At 41.9% G+C, this 14664-nt stretch overlaps 1 protein-coding gene across 8 annotated transcripts in view; it reads right to left on the minus strand.

The window, feature by feature from the left end:
• Nucleotides 1-9129: 9129 nt before the first annotated feature.
• The window catches only part of SSX2IP (SSX family member 2 interacting protein), a 42289-nt gene continuing 36754 nt past the window's right edge, over nt 9130-14664 (minus strand). For 5 of the 8 annotated variants that reach the window (XM_053920652.1, XM_053920650.1, XM_053920646.1 and 2 more), the window contains 3 exons: nt 14175-14289; nt 13599-13761; nt 9130-9986 (listed from right to left, as the gene is read on the minus strand). In XM_053920652.1, coding sequence (XP_053776627.1) covers nt 9809-9986; nt 13599-13761; nt 14175-14289 — 456 coding nt within the window. In that variant the 3' untranslated portion in view covers nt 9130-9808. The remainder of the gene's footprint in view (nt 9987-13598; nt 13762-14174; nt 14290-14664) is intronic. The other 3 variants (XM_053920651.1, XM_053920649.1, XM_053920653.1) reach the window with 2 other exon arrangements.

Consider the following 14664-nt stretch of genomic DNA (forward strand, 5'->3'; position numbering starts at 1 on the left):
TTGTCTGGAGCCATTGTCAACCCTCACCAGCTGGACAAACGTTTCCTTAGCTCCTGCTCAGTGTCAGACTGAGAATACAAACAGGACGCCGAGGTGGGCACGGATACAACAGGCACTTCCTAATCTGGCCACCGAGGAGCTCAGACTTTGGCAGAGCAGGGGTAACAGTAAGCCAGTTAAGTACGATTCACCTGAGGACACTGAGGGAGAGTCAAGGTGCTACTCAGACCCAGCAGGCGGATAAGCCTGCTCTGCCAGGGGCAGTGTCTGGGGCTTGCAGGGTGAGCGTGAACCCGAAGGCAGGGAAGTGAGGGAGGGGGAAAGACACAATTGAAGGCGGAAGGAAATGCAGAAAAGATGTAAAGGAGGCGGGAACATCTTGGCAAAGTCCACAAAGGAGAGACTTGTCGGGTCAGGCTGCACTGAGGCGCGTGGGTCGGACACTCAGGACTCACCCCTCCATGCTCGTCCCCTGTGTGCCTGCCTGTCCCGCAGAGCTGGACATAAAGCCTCATTTCCAAAATGCCTTGAAGCGGTGGTCCTGCGTGTGATTCTATCGATCAGATACCCTTGGCAAACATTACTAGTTCTGCCAATCTGCCGCGGGCAGTGGCTGAACAGTCATTTAAATGATCACTCGTGGGCACCTGGGGGGAAAGTCTCTATGGAAAGCAAAATGTTGTTAGGCCAAATGTTTATAGTAATAAACATGTACGGCAAGCATGAAGAATTCAAAGATCACGAGGTTGGCTGATTTCTTGAGTCCCTATGGAGCATAAAGAAAGAAGAGGATAAGCAGAGAGTCACCTGCAGCACCCTGTATCTGGCACCAAATTCTACGTCAGTCAGGATTAGGCTCTGCAGTAAGAGGCAGACTCGGAACAACAGTGGCTTAACTGAGTGGGAAGTTCACTTCCCACAGAAAGGTCGAGGGGCAGATGGTTCGGGCTGAGGCAGTTCGGCTGCATGACACCCTCCAGCGGCTGCTCCTCCTCCCCTCAGGTGCGTCCCTGATCTTGGTGGTCCCAACGACGCCATCGATCACATCTGTGTTCCAGGCTGCAGGGTGGAGGAAGGAGCCAAAAGAGCAGAGAATGTGTGCCAGCTCTCTCCTGCAAAAGTTCTTGGAAATTCATAGATGACACTTCCTTTTACATCCTGTAGGTTTAGACTAGAGTTCTATATTCTTTACTATAATTATATTATATAGTTCAGTTCCTACCGTTTGTCACCTGGTCACATTTTACTGCAAGAAAAACTAGGAAGTGTAATTAAATGTGATTAAAATAACAACATAGGAAGGAGAGAAGGGGACTGGGGGACAGTCTGTAGTCTCTCCTACAGGAGGCAGGGGGTGTCAGAGGAGGACACTGGGGTAGCTGGGAGCGGGCGAAGGACTTTCGATAGGTCAGGTAGCTTGAACTTTGTCCTGCTGTCAGTGAGGAGCCACCAGGCAGGTTGAATGAGAAGACAGATGAAAGACTGAAGTATGTTTTACGGGGATCTCCCTGATAGCTGTGTGGATACGTTCTGAGGACGAAAAAGGGCCACATACCAAACCTGGCAAGCTCAGGACAGGCCTGCCCAGTGGGCCCTACAAACTCTGAGACAGAAAGTAACCACATAGGATGGTCTGAACATAAAAATTCCTAACCAAAAAGTGAGTCATCGAGGATAGTTGCATCCTAGACCTGTAACTTTCTTGACAAAGGTCCCTCTTTACCTGAGGCGAGCCCATCTATTCTCTTTTTGCGTCCAAGATAACATGTGCTGTAATGTCAGAATAATCGTCTTTTTCTGGACCTCTCAGGGTACAACCTCCCCCCACCCCAGAGCCTGAGACTGCAGAACCCCTCACTGTTGTCTTGTTCCCCACCTACCATCTCTGTGCGCTGTAAATGGTACTAACTGTCCCATACCCACCAATGTAAAGGAAGTATGTCTCTTCCTACTACTCTTTATCCCGTCTCAGAGCCTTCCCAGCTCTCCTCCCTCTCACCCCCTTAATCTACCACCAACGGATTTCAAGGAACCCCCTTTATGCTTCCTACTTTCATTCTAATGTGTAAAGTCAGCTGTAAAACTGTCATTCTCCGAGCATTTCCTCCGTCCATTGAAATCCTGCTTTCTAGCAATTGTCGTCCATTTGGCTCAAATAAACTTATAAAAATTCTCTACAAATTTGGACATTTCTTAGGTTGACAGTTCTGAAGATGAAAGAAGATTCTTACAGTAAAGAGTATATTCTTGAGAAGAATCAGTCCTGCATTCTTAGCCTCTGGATTGTTCTGGGGCCGTTCTCGAGATGACTGGTGGTCTGGATACGTGAGCACGCTTTCCTCAGTCCTTCAGGGAGTAATCAGAGGCTTATCTGGAGGTTTGGTGTATATCCAGGCATTGATATAGGGCTGGAAATTTCCAAAGTTCAAGTTACCAGGCTAGTTAAAACAAGAACAGAATCTCTCCGTCATACCTCAATCTACCTGACTAGTAATTTAGCAACTTGACGGTGGTGACTCCATTTTATTTGCTCCCTCTATTTCTCATCCCCAAGCAGGCAACACAGAGAAGGAGGTAGAGTGTCTCAGACTCTGCTCCGAAATGCTCAGTAGTGACAGGATGAGCTCATTATTCTTTATTTATTTAGAACCTTTTAAATAATGCTCTTCACATGCCATAACAGAGCTGAACATGCATTTAGAAGCCATTTAAAAACTGTATACACTGGAATTTCAAAATAGAGAACTTCACAGGGAGCTTCTACACTACATGAGTCACTTGAAGTTAAGCTCCTGTATTTCTCAGAACCAGTGGCACTATTCCCTAAGGAACCATCTGTAGAGATGCCCTGACCTGAAGCTTTATCAAGGTTGAATGACCGGTGTGTCTGGTCTGTGCAGTCTGCAGCTCTCTTGGCCGGTTTCAGAAACTAAGCCCTGAGCTGGACTAGGGCACAGAAACAATCCGGGAGGCTCAGATTTTTATACTTGAGCCCACAGAGTATGGTCATCTAGTTTTTACCTGGCTGAGCCCCCAGTAACAATTTTTCCATGAAGCCACTCCGTTATGGCCTGCCTTATGCTTGTTTGCACACGTTGGCCATTCATACAGTACATACTCGAATGTAAGAGAATCTCACCCCTCCTGTTAGCATGATTTGATTGCTTTCGGGGGCAAATTGGACAGCCAGGTGAAAATGTACTGGGAATGAAAACAGACTCTGAGAGTTCTTTTTTGGAAACCTATTGGAGATCTTATTTTTGACTCCTTATTTCAATAACTCACTTGAGTTTTTACATTAGGATTGAGTCATCTCTGTGAAAAAGAAATATGTTAGTCCCCAGGAGCAGAGAAAGATAAATAGCATTCTTACTTCTCGCCTAAGTGCTCCGCTGCCCCCTGCCCCCATTCTTCTCACTGTACTTCCCCGTGGTGCACTAGGAAGAGTCTGCCAAGAGGGCATCATGCACAGGCAGCTTCCAGGAGGTAAATACAGCTGGATGGGTGATTCAGTTGGTTGGAACATTCCATCCCTGGTCAGGTCACGTGCCTGGGTTGCAGGTTTGATCCCTGGTGGGGGTGTATTGGAGGCAACCAATTGATGTATGTCTCTCACACTGATGTTTCCCTCCGTCTTCCTTTCTTTCTCTCCCCCTCTCCCCCTCTCTCTCCTTGGGTGAGGATAAAATTTATATGAGGTCTGGAAAAAGTCCAGCCATTATTGAGAACGGTTTGTGCAACTTCGATGTAACATGGCAATTACATCTTCTCATTTTGGACAATTATTTATAGATTTTAAATTAAAAGCATTCAACAGTTATTTCCTCATCTTTGCCTTTGATAAAAATAAGAAAACGCTTAAAAAGCAAAGCACCAGAACTCAATTTTCAAATTCCAGGTAAAAAATTTCACGGTTTCTTTAAGATCAAAATAGTTTTTCTTAGAACCAACATATGTCAAGGCTTGTGTGACTAGTTGTTGATGGATTTATATTTTTCTTTAGGGCACTAAACCTAGAACAAATATGGGGGTTTTTTGGGGGGGGGAGTTGGTTTCACTAAGATAAAGTAGAGAGATTTCATTACTATTTAATACTGTGCTTAAAAAAGGATGAACAACCAAAAATAATCTATTAATTAGGCACTTTTCAAGGTAAAAACGATTGGTAAAGAAAAAAAGCTAAAAAAGTTTATGTTGATATCTTATGAAAGCTTTTTAAAGGAACCGAATGAAGGAAATATCAAGCACTCTTCACGAATTGCGTGACACTCTTCACTAGTAGAAAACGAGAATATAAAAGATTATTCTGAGTCAGTTCTAGACAGAAGAGTACAGAAGAAAAAAATCTCAAGGTATTCAGAGTAAATAAATTGACATTACAATCAAGTAATAACTATACTTAGGTTCTAAGAACTAGCAGCGTCTGACCCCACCCCTGGCTGGGATGAACAATTTCTCAGTTTAGACATCAAATTTAATAGAGAATTGGATCCAAACAGCTGGAATGGAGGGCAGGTTGTAGGACATCATCCTAAGCGTTTCGAGAATGTGCAAAGTCTACTTTTCCTAATCAGCGCACTGGGCCGGGGCTTGGTTTGCTTTAATGGAGCACTGTAACCAGAAATAAATCTGTCTTGACAGACCAGAAATAAGAAACTGAGTATCTTAATGCAGATGCAGCAGGGAAACTAGAAAATCTCACCTGTCCTGCACGCAGTTGTTCTTTTTAAACTGAGTAAAGACATTCACACACATTACTTAATTCTACTACTTTAACATTTATTTTTTCATGATGAAATATCTGTAAAAGGCTATTGGACCTTTGAACAAAGCAAGTGTTTCTGGTCACCGTGACGGTAGGCACAGAGGGACATGCGCACACTAACCTTGCCCAGAGTGAACAAGACAAGGCAGGAAAAGCAGGCCGCCCAGGTGCATTCTGGATCACCCAGTGGCCTTGAGAGTATTGTTTGTTACTAAACTACTATTTCAGTTAGAGCCTTACTGCCCTGATGTTGAAAGGGTGGCGGTCCAGTTCCTAGTAGGATTGCCAGGGGAGCCATCACAAAACAAGCTGAGCCTGACACACAGACCAAACGATAAAGAACCTTTGGCGTAGATGGTAGGGTGGCAAGTTAAGAATCAAACAACTTCACTTAAAAAGCCATACCAAAGGGCACTGTAGCAGTCTGGAATAAGTTGAAAACTTAGAAATCGGAAAAAATTGTAAAGATTTTATTTATTTTTAGAGAGAGGGGAAGGGAAGCAGAGAGGGAGGGAAATGTCAACGTGAGACATCCATCAGTTGCTCCTGGTGTGTGCCGTGCCCCACTGGGGACTGAACCCACAGCCCAGGCACGTGCCCCGACTGGGAACTGAACAGGCTTTCCCTTTGCAGGATGACACCCCACCACGCCACACCGGTCAGGGCAGGTCTGGAGTTTTAAGTTCTGCTTTATCACTTACTAGTTATGTGACCTCAGGTTCACCACTTAACATCTGGGTCTGTTACCAGCTCTAAAAATAAGGTTGATAATCTCTCACAGGGTTATTGGAGCACAAGAAAATGTGCTCCGTCCCTCTCAGTGTCAGGGAGTGTGCTCAGTGTTTTGTGCACTGTACTTAGTAACTGTGTAAAACTACCGTTCAAACACTTCAAAACTTCCTATTATGAAAAGGTTAGAGTCGTCTTACATTCCTTCTAAAAATTAATATTTGAAACTTTTCATCCCTTGCACAGAGTACTATGTTCTGTTTTAAATAACTGAATGGGTTAAATATTAAGCACCAACTACACTGTGTAACACTGTCATTGATCACGACATAGCTATGCTTTCTCTACCTCCCAGCCTTGTCTGTCGTTGGGCTAGGGCAGTTGGCAGAAGTTCTTGGAGAAGCAACGAAGGTGGAAACCCTGTCTTTTTGGGTCGGGTCCTTAATACCCAAAAGCATCCGTCAGTCTGTCCTGCCCCCGATTCCACAGCACCAGGGCCCACGCGCTCCTGACAGCAGAGGGCGGCCGACTGCCCAACTCATGTTGGACATTTCATGGGCAAGAATTAACTTTTGTATTGAGCTGCACAAGTTCATGTCTTTTATTTGTACCATGGCCTATTCTATCCTAATACCCTGCAGGGAGCCAAGCTTTGTGGGGTCAGAAATGTACGCAAAAACTGCACACCCTCCTGAGAAGAGTTTTAGGATTTTGACCTGAAATTTATAGTCTGTTTAGGCCAATGAAGTGATTTGCTATTTGTTTCATTGCTATTTTAAAATTTTTGCTAACAATGATATGTTTACTATGTTATGCATCATACTGGGCATAAATATAAATAGTTCTGAACATAAAATATATGAATACTGAGGATATTTATGTATCACTGGCATTACAGTAACTCCTAAAACCTCTGAATTAGTTATTTGTAAATGTTAAAGATTTTAAAAAACTCTTAAACATCCACATAAAAGTTTCTATATAAATCAATTTAATCAATGGTCCACTCCACTTTTACATCCAGCCTAAAAAAACACTGTATTTAGAAAAACGACTAGAATCACCTATTTCATTATCCCTGTCCACATGGTCCAAAGCTTAGTAAATACTTTTTCTGCTAGATAATACGTGTTTTTGTGGGCAGAAAATCTTATACTGCTTTGCAGGCCATTATTTTGTTGAAAACAAAATGCAGCAAAGTAACACAATAACATATCGGTTCCATAGAACTTCCCATAGGAAATAATGCAAAGGCTAACTGGAGTGGAAGCCCAGCCGGGTCACCCTCACAAAGTCCCGGAGCAGAACAGTCAGTGCCAGCACTAACACACAATGACTGCACAGCAGGCTCGTCCTCACTGCAACCTAGGTTTACAGGGCAGGCTGGGCTCCCACTCCACCCCGAGGTTCTTGGTGGCAGGGAGTGGGCTCAGCTGTCTTCCAGTCCCCATCGACTAGAATGGATAAGTAAGTCCTGACACACAGCAGGTAGTTCATAAATGCTTATTGTGAGATTGAAAAAAAAATAAGGGCAAACACATAGAAAAGTATATTTACTAGACTTCCACGACCCATACTAACTTTAAATCCAGTCTAGAAATAACAGCATGATTTACATCAGGCAACATACTGAAGGCTTTTACAGCAGGGTGATGGGGGGGGGTGTCCCGCGCCTGCTCCTGGGCGGCCAAGGCCAGTTCCCCTCTGCTCCCCACCAGGCCCCGCGGAACTGTTTTCCCAGCAAAACCATGCTATCACCAGCCTACGAACACGTCAAGTGAGGCGGGCAATATAGAACTCGAAATAAACAACAGTATTTTCACTATACTATGAGGAAAACAACTTTCTCTAGACCACTCTATGAATCTAAACATTTAACGCATTGCTTTTATGAAAAAACACCTATTTACTAAGTTAATTTTTAACCTTAATTTTCTGTCATGATTATTCTATTAAGTTTCTCATAATCATAAATTGAAGATACAAAAAATTAAGAGTAGGAAATGAAGTTTGTTAAATTTTGTCGCTTTTATGTTTTGAAAAATCAAAATGGAACATGCCCTGTAAAAACGAACTTCAGGCACAAAGCACGTGGGAATCACACAGTGATGAACGAGGGGGGCACGGATGGCCAGGGCTTTCCTGCTGCAGCGCACTGTGGGGCCCTGGTCTCATCAGGCGAGAGGTCGGGCTGCCCGGCAGCTGTGTCTTCAGTTCGTCACAAATACGCAGGAGGGAAGGAAAATGAAGCCCTAGGGGTTCTAGGTGTGAAGTCAGGACTTTCCCACACCCCGGAAGCCGTGTGCCCGGGAACCATTCTGGAGCTGGGAAGTACAGGACAACTAACGCTGCTGGGTGAGACAGACAACTTCCGCAGGCCCGTGCCCACTCTCATCAAAGGACAACGAGCCTGGCTTCGACTTTACTGTTTCCCGGGGAATTTTCTTTCCAATATGAGAATTCAACCCATTTTGAAATGTTAACACAACAAAAACCAGATATTCCTTTGTAGGAATCCAATGTCATGGGATGCAGTATTTCCTAAATTAAGAAATTTACTATAAAATTTTAATGTTCATTTCTGACAAAGTACACCATGGAAACTCCTAGGGAAAAGAATTCTTGACAAATGTATCACTGACTAAAAATTTCTGATTGTTTCTCTTTGATCACATTGCTCGATAGCAAAAGAGTGATATCCCAGCTGTTTCCTTTGGAACATAGAACCATCTCTGAAACTGTATTATTTTCTAGTATTTTAAACGGGAAAGAAATGACCATGCACCCAGCAGAAGGTAGTGAGTGCCAAATTTACTTTTGTTCCAAAGCTAGATTTTTTGAGACTACAAATGTGGTTACTTTCTCATGAGTAGTTACATTAATCTTTTAAGATGCTCAGTAATATCCTACCAACCTAGAAAAAAAATGGCTGCTGCTACACAATTCCGAAGAATTATACTATTAGAGTGAACGAATGACAAAAATACTTTTTTAAAAACATGACCAATTTAAATGGAACAGCCACTGCTGAGCTGGTAGACGCTGGGCCTAAACCACAACAGCCAGCGAGGAAGGGGTCTTGTGCGGCCTTTCTTTGCAGAGAGACCGGTAAGGTTGGGCACTTACAACTTTTTGATGAAAGTTCTGGAAAGAGCCTGGGTCTGCACACATTACTGTTACTATCAATAACAACACACATGACGAAACGTGCAACCAGTTCTGAAAATGAATGACACTCGTGTGTCCAGAGTGCATCTGGACTATAAAATCCAGTGCTTTTACACTGTCTGATTTCCTTAATGTTAGTGGCGAATACTTCATTGAAAACTTACTTAAAAATTATTGACAACTACGCAAAGCCTTAGCTGGTACAGCTGTTAGCGTATGGGTACCCATCTGGTAAAGAAAATATCACCATCCAAACATCTTAAATATCTTAATATTTCCTATTATCCAAATATCTTAAGCCAAATTCTTAAATTGCTTTATTTAAAGGTGCTTTTGTTGTCTTACCTCTATTACCCCATAATCAATACTCCTTTGAAAAATTATAATGTCCTACATATATAAAAAATCTAACGCTGTAGAATCTCAAAAATGTACGTTCGTGATGTCAATTATCTAAAGAACTTGGCTTCATGGAATAGCTTGAGTATTTATTGCTCAAATGGGTTCAAAAAATTCTTAAAACATAATGTGGCAATGGTTCTAATACATCTGTAAACAATACACTAATAAAAATTTTATTGGCATGAAATACTATAATTATGGATGTGTAAAATTTTTATATCTTAAAGCTTCTTAACATAGTCATGTATATCTATGTACAAAACATACATAAATTTCACTTTATTTAAACCATGAAAGAGCAAATTTCAAATCACACTAAACATAATAAATATAGAACTTGCTTTGTTAAAAATCTACAGTATACATTCAAATAAAGGCTAAACTCTCAATGCCAACTAGATATGGGACAAAATGAAAACATTTACAACAATCAGTTTCCTAAAAGTGCTATTTTTAATACCTATAGAGGAAACTCATTCTAGTGCTTTTGTCTCCATCCAAACATCTATACATTCCTTTATTCACAGAACCATGTGCTTCTGTTACTAAAAATACATATCCAAACCTTTATATCCTTTAAATAGAGTCAACATTTTAGTTCTTTGGGGGAGGAACAGGAAGTCCAAACAAACAACTCAGACAATCTTAAATTATTAGAGATGATTGACTTTATGACACACCCTGTTTCAATTTAGATGTGAAATTTGATGACCACGCTCATGAAAAAGATTCCAGTCCGCATGTCTAAGGTAAGTCATCTTTGTCTACATGAGAATTTGTGTAGGTCGAGGAGCGCCCTCTACAGCCACCTTCCTGCGACCCAGGCCTCGGAGCCACGCTCCACTGCTGATTCGCACATTCTCTTCCAGCCCGGTTCGGTTTCGCCTCTTCAGGAGTTATATTCAGCACATTGATTGAACTGCTGGGGAAAGAAAGGTAGATCTTAAAATCACCTCCTTCTCCTTTTACACTTTAGATATGCTTCAATGTCTAAAGGCTGAGTGCTCCCTTGTCCCATGCTAAGTAAATTTTAAATCCACACTGATCAGGGGCAAAGAAGTCTTTCAAAATAGCCTAATTATTCACTTTTATCTCATCCATGTATTTCTCTCTCTCTCTAGTCTAACTCTAAAGCATGCTGCCCAACTGAAGCCCAAGACGACTTGTGAGTTTTGAAAGCTAGTGTTTCCCATATCCCCATTTTCTGCCACTGGGTTCTGATCTCTTCACGGTTTCTTTCAGTACTCATCGTGCACGGTTTCACCTACCCGTCCACTCACCCACGGAGGCATCTAACGAGCGCCTGCAAAGGGGGTTAAGAGTCCATACCCAGGATGCACCACTTACTATGTCACTTTGGCAAGTTAAACCTCCCTGTTCTTCAACGTCCTCAGTCATAAAACAAAAACAGTAACAGGACCTATCTCACAAGCTGGGCTAGGAGCTAAAGGAGTCAGCGTGCAGGCGCACGCAGGACAGGGCTCAACGCCACGTGTCGTTCCACTACCGCCTGGTGTCGGACCACAGACACAGCTCCTGCCTCCAGGGACACAATCTGAAAGGAATGCTCTGCAACCAGCTTCAAAACGAAGAAATCTAGTTAAATGATTACTTTCAAATTTACAGGGGTGAGCCAATGAAGAATACATATTTATCAAGTGAATATCTTATGTAATTTTTTTCACAGAAACTTTTTCCCTAAATGTTGACTTTGGCTTACTAACTTGATTTTACAATGTGGCAATCTTTAAAAACAATAAGTTGCTTTAATACTACAAATTTAAACCAAAAACAATTCAAGATTGCTTTAAAAAAAAAAAAAGGAACTGCTTATAATTCAGCCCTCAGAATCCCTGCCATCTAAGATCAATGATCAACTAAATTCTCTAACTTAGTACACAGTTGCTTTGCATGGAATCCAGGCACAGCCTTTATGTAAAATTCCATCCCATAGAGAAGGAGCAATGAGGATGTTATAGGAATTAGCCACAAATACTCCCAATTATTTGCTATAATCTTATTATAAACCAAGATCCAAGGTGCTTCAGGAGCAGGAACCCAAATTTACCAAGTAATACAAACTCTCAAGCCCCGGCTTAGTGGCTCAGTTGGTTGGCGCACTGCCCCGAACACCAAGAGGTGTGGGTTCGATCCCTGACCAAGGCACACACACTGGTTGTGGGTAGGACCCCTGGTGGGGGCGCATGCAGGAGACAACTAATCCATGTTTCTCTCTCACATCAATGTTTCATATTCTCTCTCTCCACCCCCCTGCTCCCTGCCTCTCTCTAAAAATGAATGAAAACATATCCTTGGGTAAGGATTGTAAAAAATTTCAAGAACTACATCAAGCTGCAACAGCTTCTCTCCTGATAAGGAGTCACACAACTCTTTTCTATGTTTGACCCAAAGAGGCCAGTACCTGTGAATAGCCTACTGAAATCTCTTTTAAGTTCAAAATTTTTCTTCTATGCTACTGATGTTGTATAGTGTAAAACCTTGGAATACAAGAAACAGAAAAGCATTTTTATAATCCATTTATGTTTTCATAATTTTTATTTTCATAGCCTGTTACTAAAGGGTCACAATGGACCACGTACTGTCTCTCACCACACTCTTGACATATGTAGGTACTAAGTGTGGGACTTTCATTAAACATAAAACAATGTCTTCAAGAAATACTTATGGCACATATTTCATAACTAAAAATAATTATGTAAAAAGGTAAAAATTTTAAATACATAAAAATAACTAAGGCAACTATGCTATGTTCTCTTTGAGATATAAAACACACTACTTGTAAATGGTAACTGGGATGTATGTCTAAATTATATATGTAAATTTAGACATACATTCTAGTTAAGTATGGCTCTGATTGGTCTAATTTGAGTGTTTCAATAACATTCTATGTAAGAAAACACTCTTAGCTTGCATTATGTTTTTATTATAAATTAAATAAACGTTCACTTCCCATAGTCAACCCATCAGTCAACCTAGTAGCTGTAACTGCAAAACAGACCCTAAGTTCAAACCTCTCTCTCTGCGTGTCGTGACCCTCGTCCCAACCACCACCGCCTCTCTCCTCTGCTCCACTCATGCCTCCTGGGCCTCCCAGCTTATGTTACTGGCTCCAAGCATGTTTCCTACATCATAATGTGGAGTCGTCTTTTTAAAACTTAAAATTTTTTTTACACTCCTGCTTAAAAGTCGCCAATGCTTTTCCCTTGCCCTTAAAATAGTATCTGACCTACAAATACAGACTAAACTATTTTATAGATAAAATCGCAAGTGCACTCGGGGGTGGGCAGCAGAGTGTGGTTATACATGGACGATATGATCACGAGGTGACAACTGCTGAAGCGGAGCGATGAGTACACAGGGATTCCTGACCTTGTTCTCTCTGCATTTATACATTTGAACTTATACATGATAATGTTTTACTCACCCAGGGCCTTAAAGGTTAGGACCCCCTGCCCAACTCCCACCTCCTGGTCTTGCTTGCTAACTACACTCACCACCCACACACAGGGTCCTCACCTCAGGGTCCCTGCATTTGTCTAAAGGGCTCTTCCCCCAGCTCCTCCTTGCCCCCAATGTTTACTTAGAGTCCTAGTCCTTTCAAAAATCAACTGTAAGTTAAGTGTCCCTTTTTAAAGCTTCATATTTTTGTTTTAAAATTCATCTGTTTAACAATTCTTGGTCCATGGGCTCGTTGGCCTCTTCAGCACTTCGCTGCACACCCCAGGCCAAGCCCGGCTCCTCTTTCCAGGGCACGTGACAAACGGCAGGCTCTCACTACTTTCTCCACCTTTAAGAGGCAAGCAATCGCCAGCTAACTTTGCAACGCACCCCCTGGCTCTTTTCTATTCCTTGCATCACTAGGAATGGTCTATCTGCTTAGTTAAAACTCACTTGGAGCAGGCTGTGTGGTAGAGAATTGATATTATACCTTAGAAAATGATTTAACAACTTGAGACAGAGGAAAATACCAAAATGCAGCAGTTAATAGCAATATGTGGGGGTCCTGGGATGGGGATGGGGAGCGACTGTTTCACCCTGTCACCCATAGGTGCGGGTCCTCTTTACCAGTCAGAAGTGAGGGGCTCTGCCCTTCACCACCAGTGAAATGGGCACATCAAAAGAAACCCTGCAATACGCACTCTATAAAAACTGTCAAAACAATATTCTTCTATCTCACAAAATTACAGAACTTCAAATATTAAGTGACTCCTGGAAATAAGACTACATTTTAGATTGGATTTTAGATGTGAAATAAAAAGAATCACATTATATCATTTTGTTCCCAGAAGACAGCAACCAGATCTCCCTGTTCACATCTGCATTTCCAACACCTAACAGCTGTCTATACATAATGGACACCCAATCAGTATTTGCACAATCAATGAATCAATCGACTAAATTCCTCAATCGCCTAAAGCCTCTACTGTTGCTAACACTACGGACAGGCCAACTCTTCCCAGAATTCCAGCGAGGGCCTGGTAAGTGAGGAGGCGACCCGTAGGCCAGTCAGCACCTGTGCTCTGACACACAGGACCGTGTCTGGCAGAAGTCGGAAGTCGAAGGAGAAGCAGGAAGAGATTTGGTAAATTTAGAGGTACCAGCTGGAGACCCGTCAGACACACTGTGAGGCTTCTGCCGTGGCCGTGAGCGCACTGTAAGACTGTCCTGGTCCGAACCTGCGGGACAAAAACAAACAAGGCAGGGCGCGGTGAGGTACGCAAGGCAGCGAGGGTGATTAGCTCCACTACCGACCTTGACCGTCAGCAGTTCTGAGTAAGGCGTGAGACTGCCAGACAGGCGGCCTTTGTTCTACAGAGTCCACAAACATTTAGAAGGGTCTAGCTTTTATTTGTTTTATAAATTTATAAATTTTAAAAGAAACTCGACCTTATTATACAACAAAAGGGTCTTTGGTGTGCACAGTCCTGCCATCATTCTCATTTTCACTACAATAAATAAAATACTAAGGTTGATTTTTTTAAGCTCCAATTAGAAAACTCTTACTGGTGCTCTCTGAAGTTTTACATTAATAATTTACAGTATTTTACCTACACGCATTTTCAAATTAAAGAGCTTATGAAGTACTCACTTCCTGAGAAGACACTGAAAAATCTCACGTTTTCTGAATTCTGGTGGTCAAAGGTAGTCATATTTAAGAACTGCTGCTTTAACCAACTGGCTCTTTCTTCTTCAAATGCCTTTCTCTGTCATAACAAGAAAACCAAAGAAATACTGATCAATATTTCAGCATTCACGTAGTTCTACTTCACATGACTTCTCTGGCTATTTGTGTTTGCCTTCTGGCTATCAGGTATGTATTTCTTAAGTCAAAGGAATATAACCGAGAAAACTAAAAAAAAATTTCATTTAAGAAAATTGTTTAAAAAATAAAAAGTCACCCATTTCACCTAATAAACCAACTAATCACTATTTTTCACATCAATTTTGAATAAATTCAAATGAACAATGCAAAAAATGAGCACACTAGCATAACTTTTAAACATACAGAATATTAGCATAACTTTTGAACACACAGAAGATTATAAAATCACACACACACACAAAACAGAGAAAGTACC

The sequence above is a fragment of the Desmodus rotundus genome, chromosome 3 (genome assembly GCF_022682495.2).
Source record: "Desmodus rotundus isolate HL8 chromosome 3, HLdesRot8A.1, whole genome shotgun sequence".
NCBI lineage: Eukaryota > Metazoa > Chordata > Mammalia > Chiroptera > Phyllostomidae > Desmodus > Desmodus rotundus.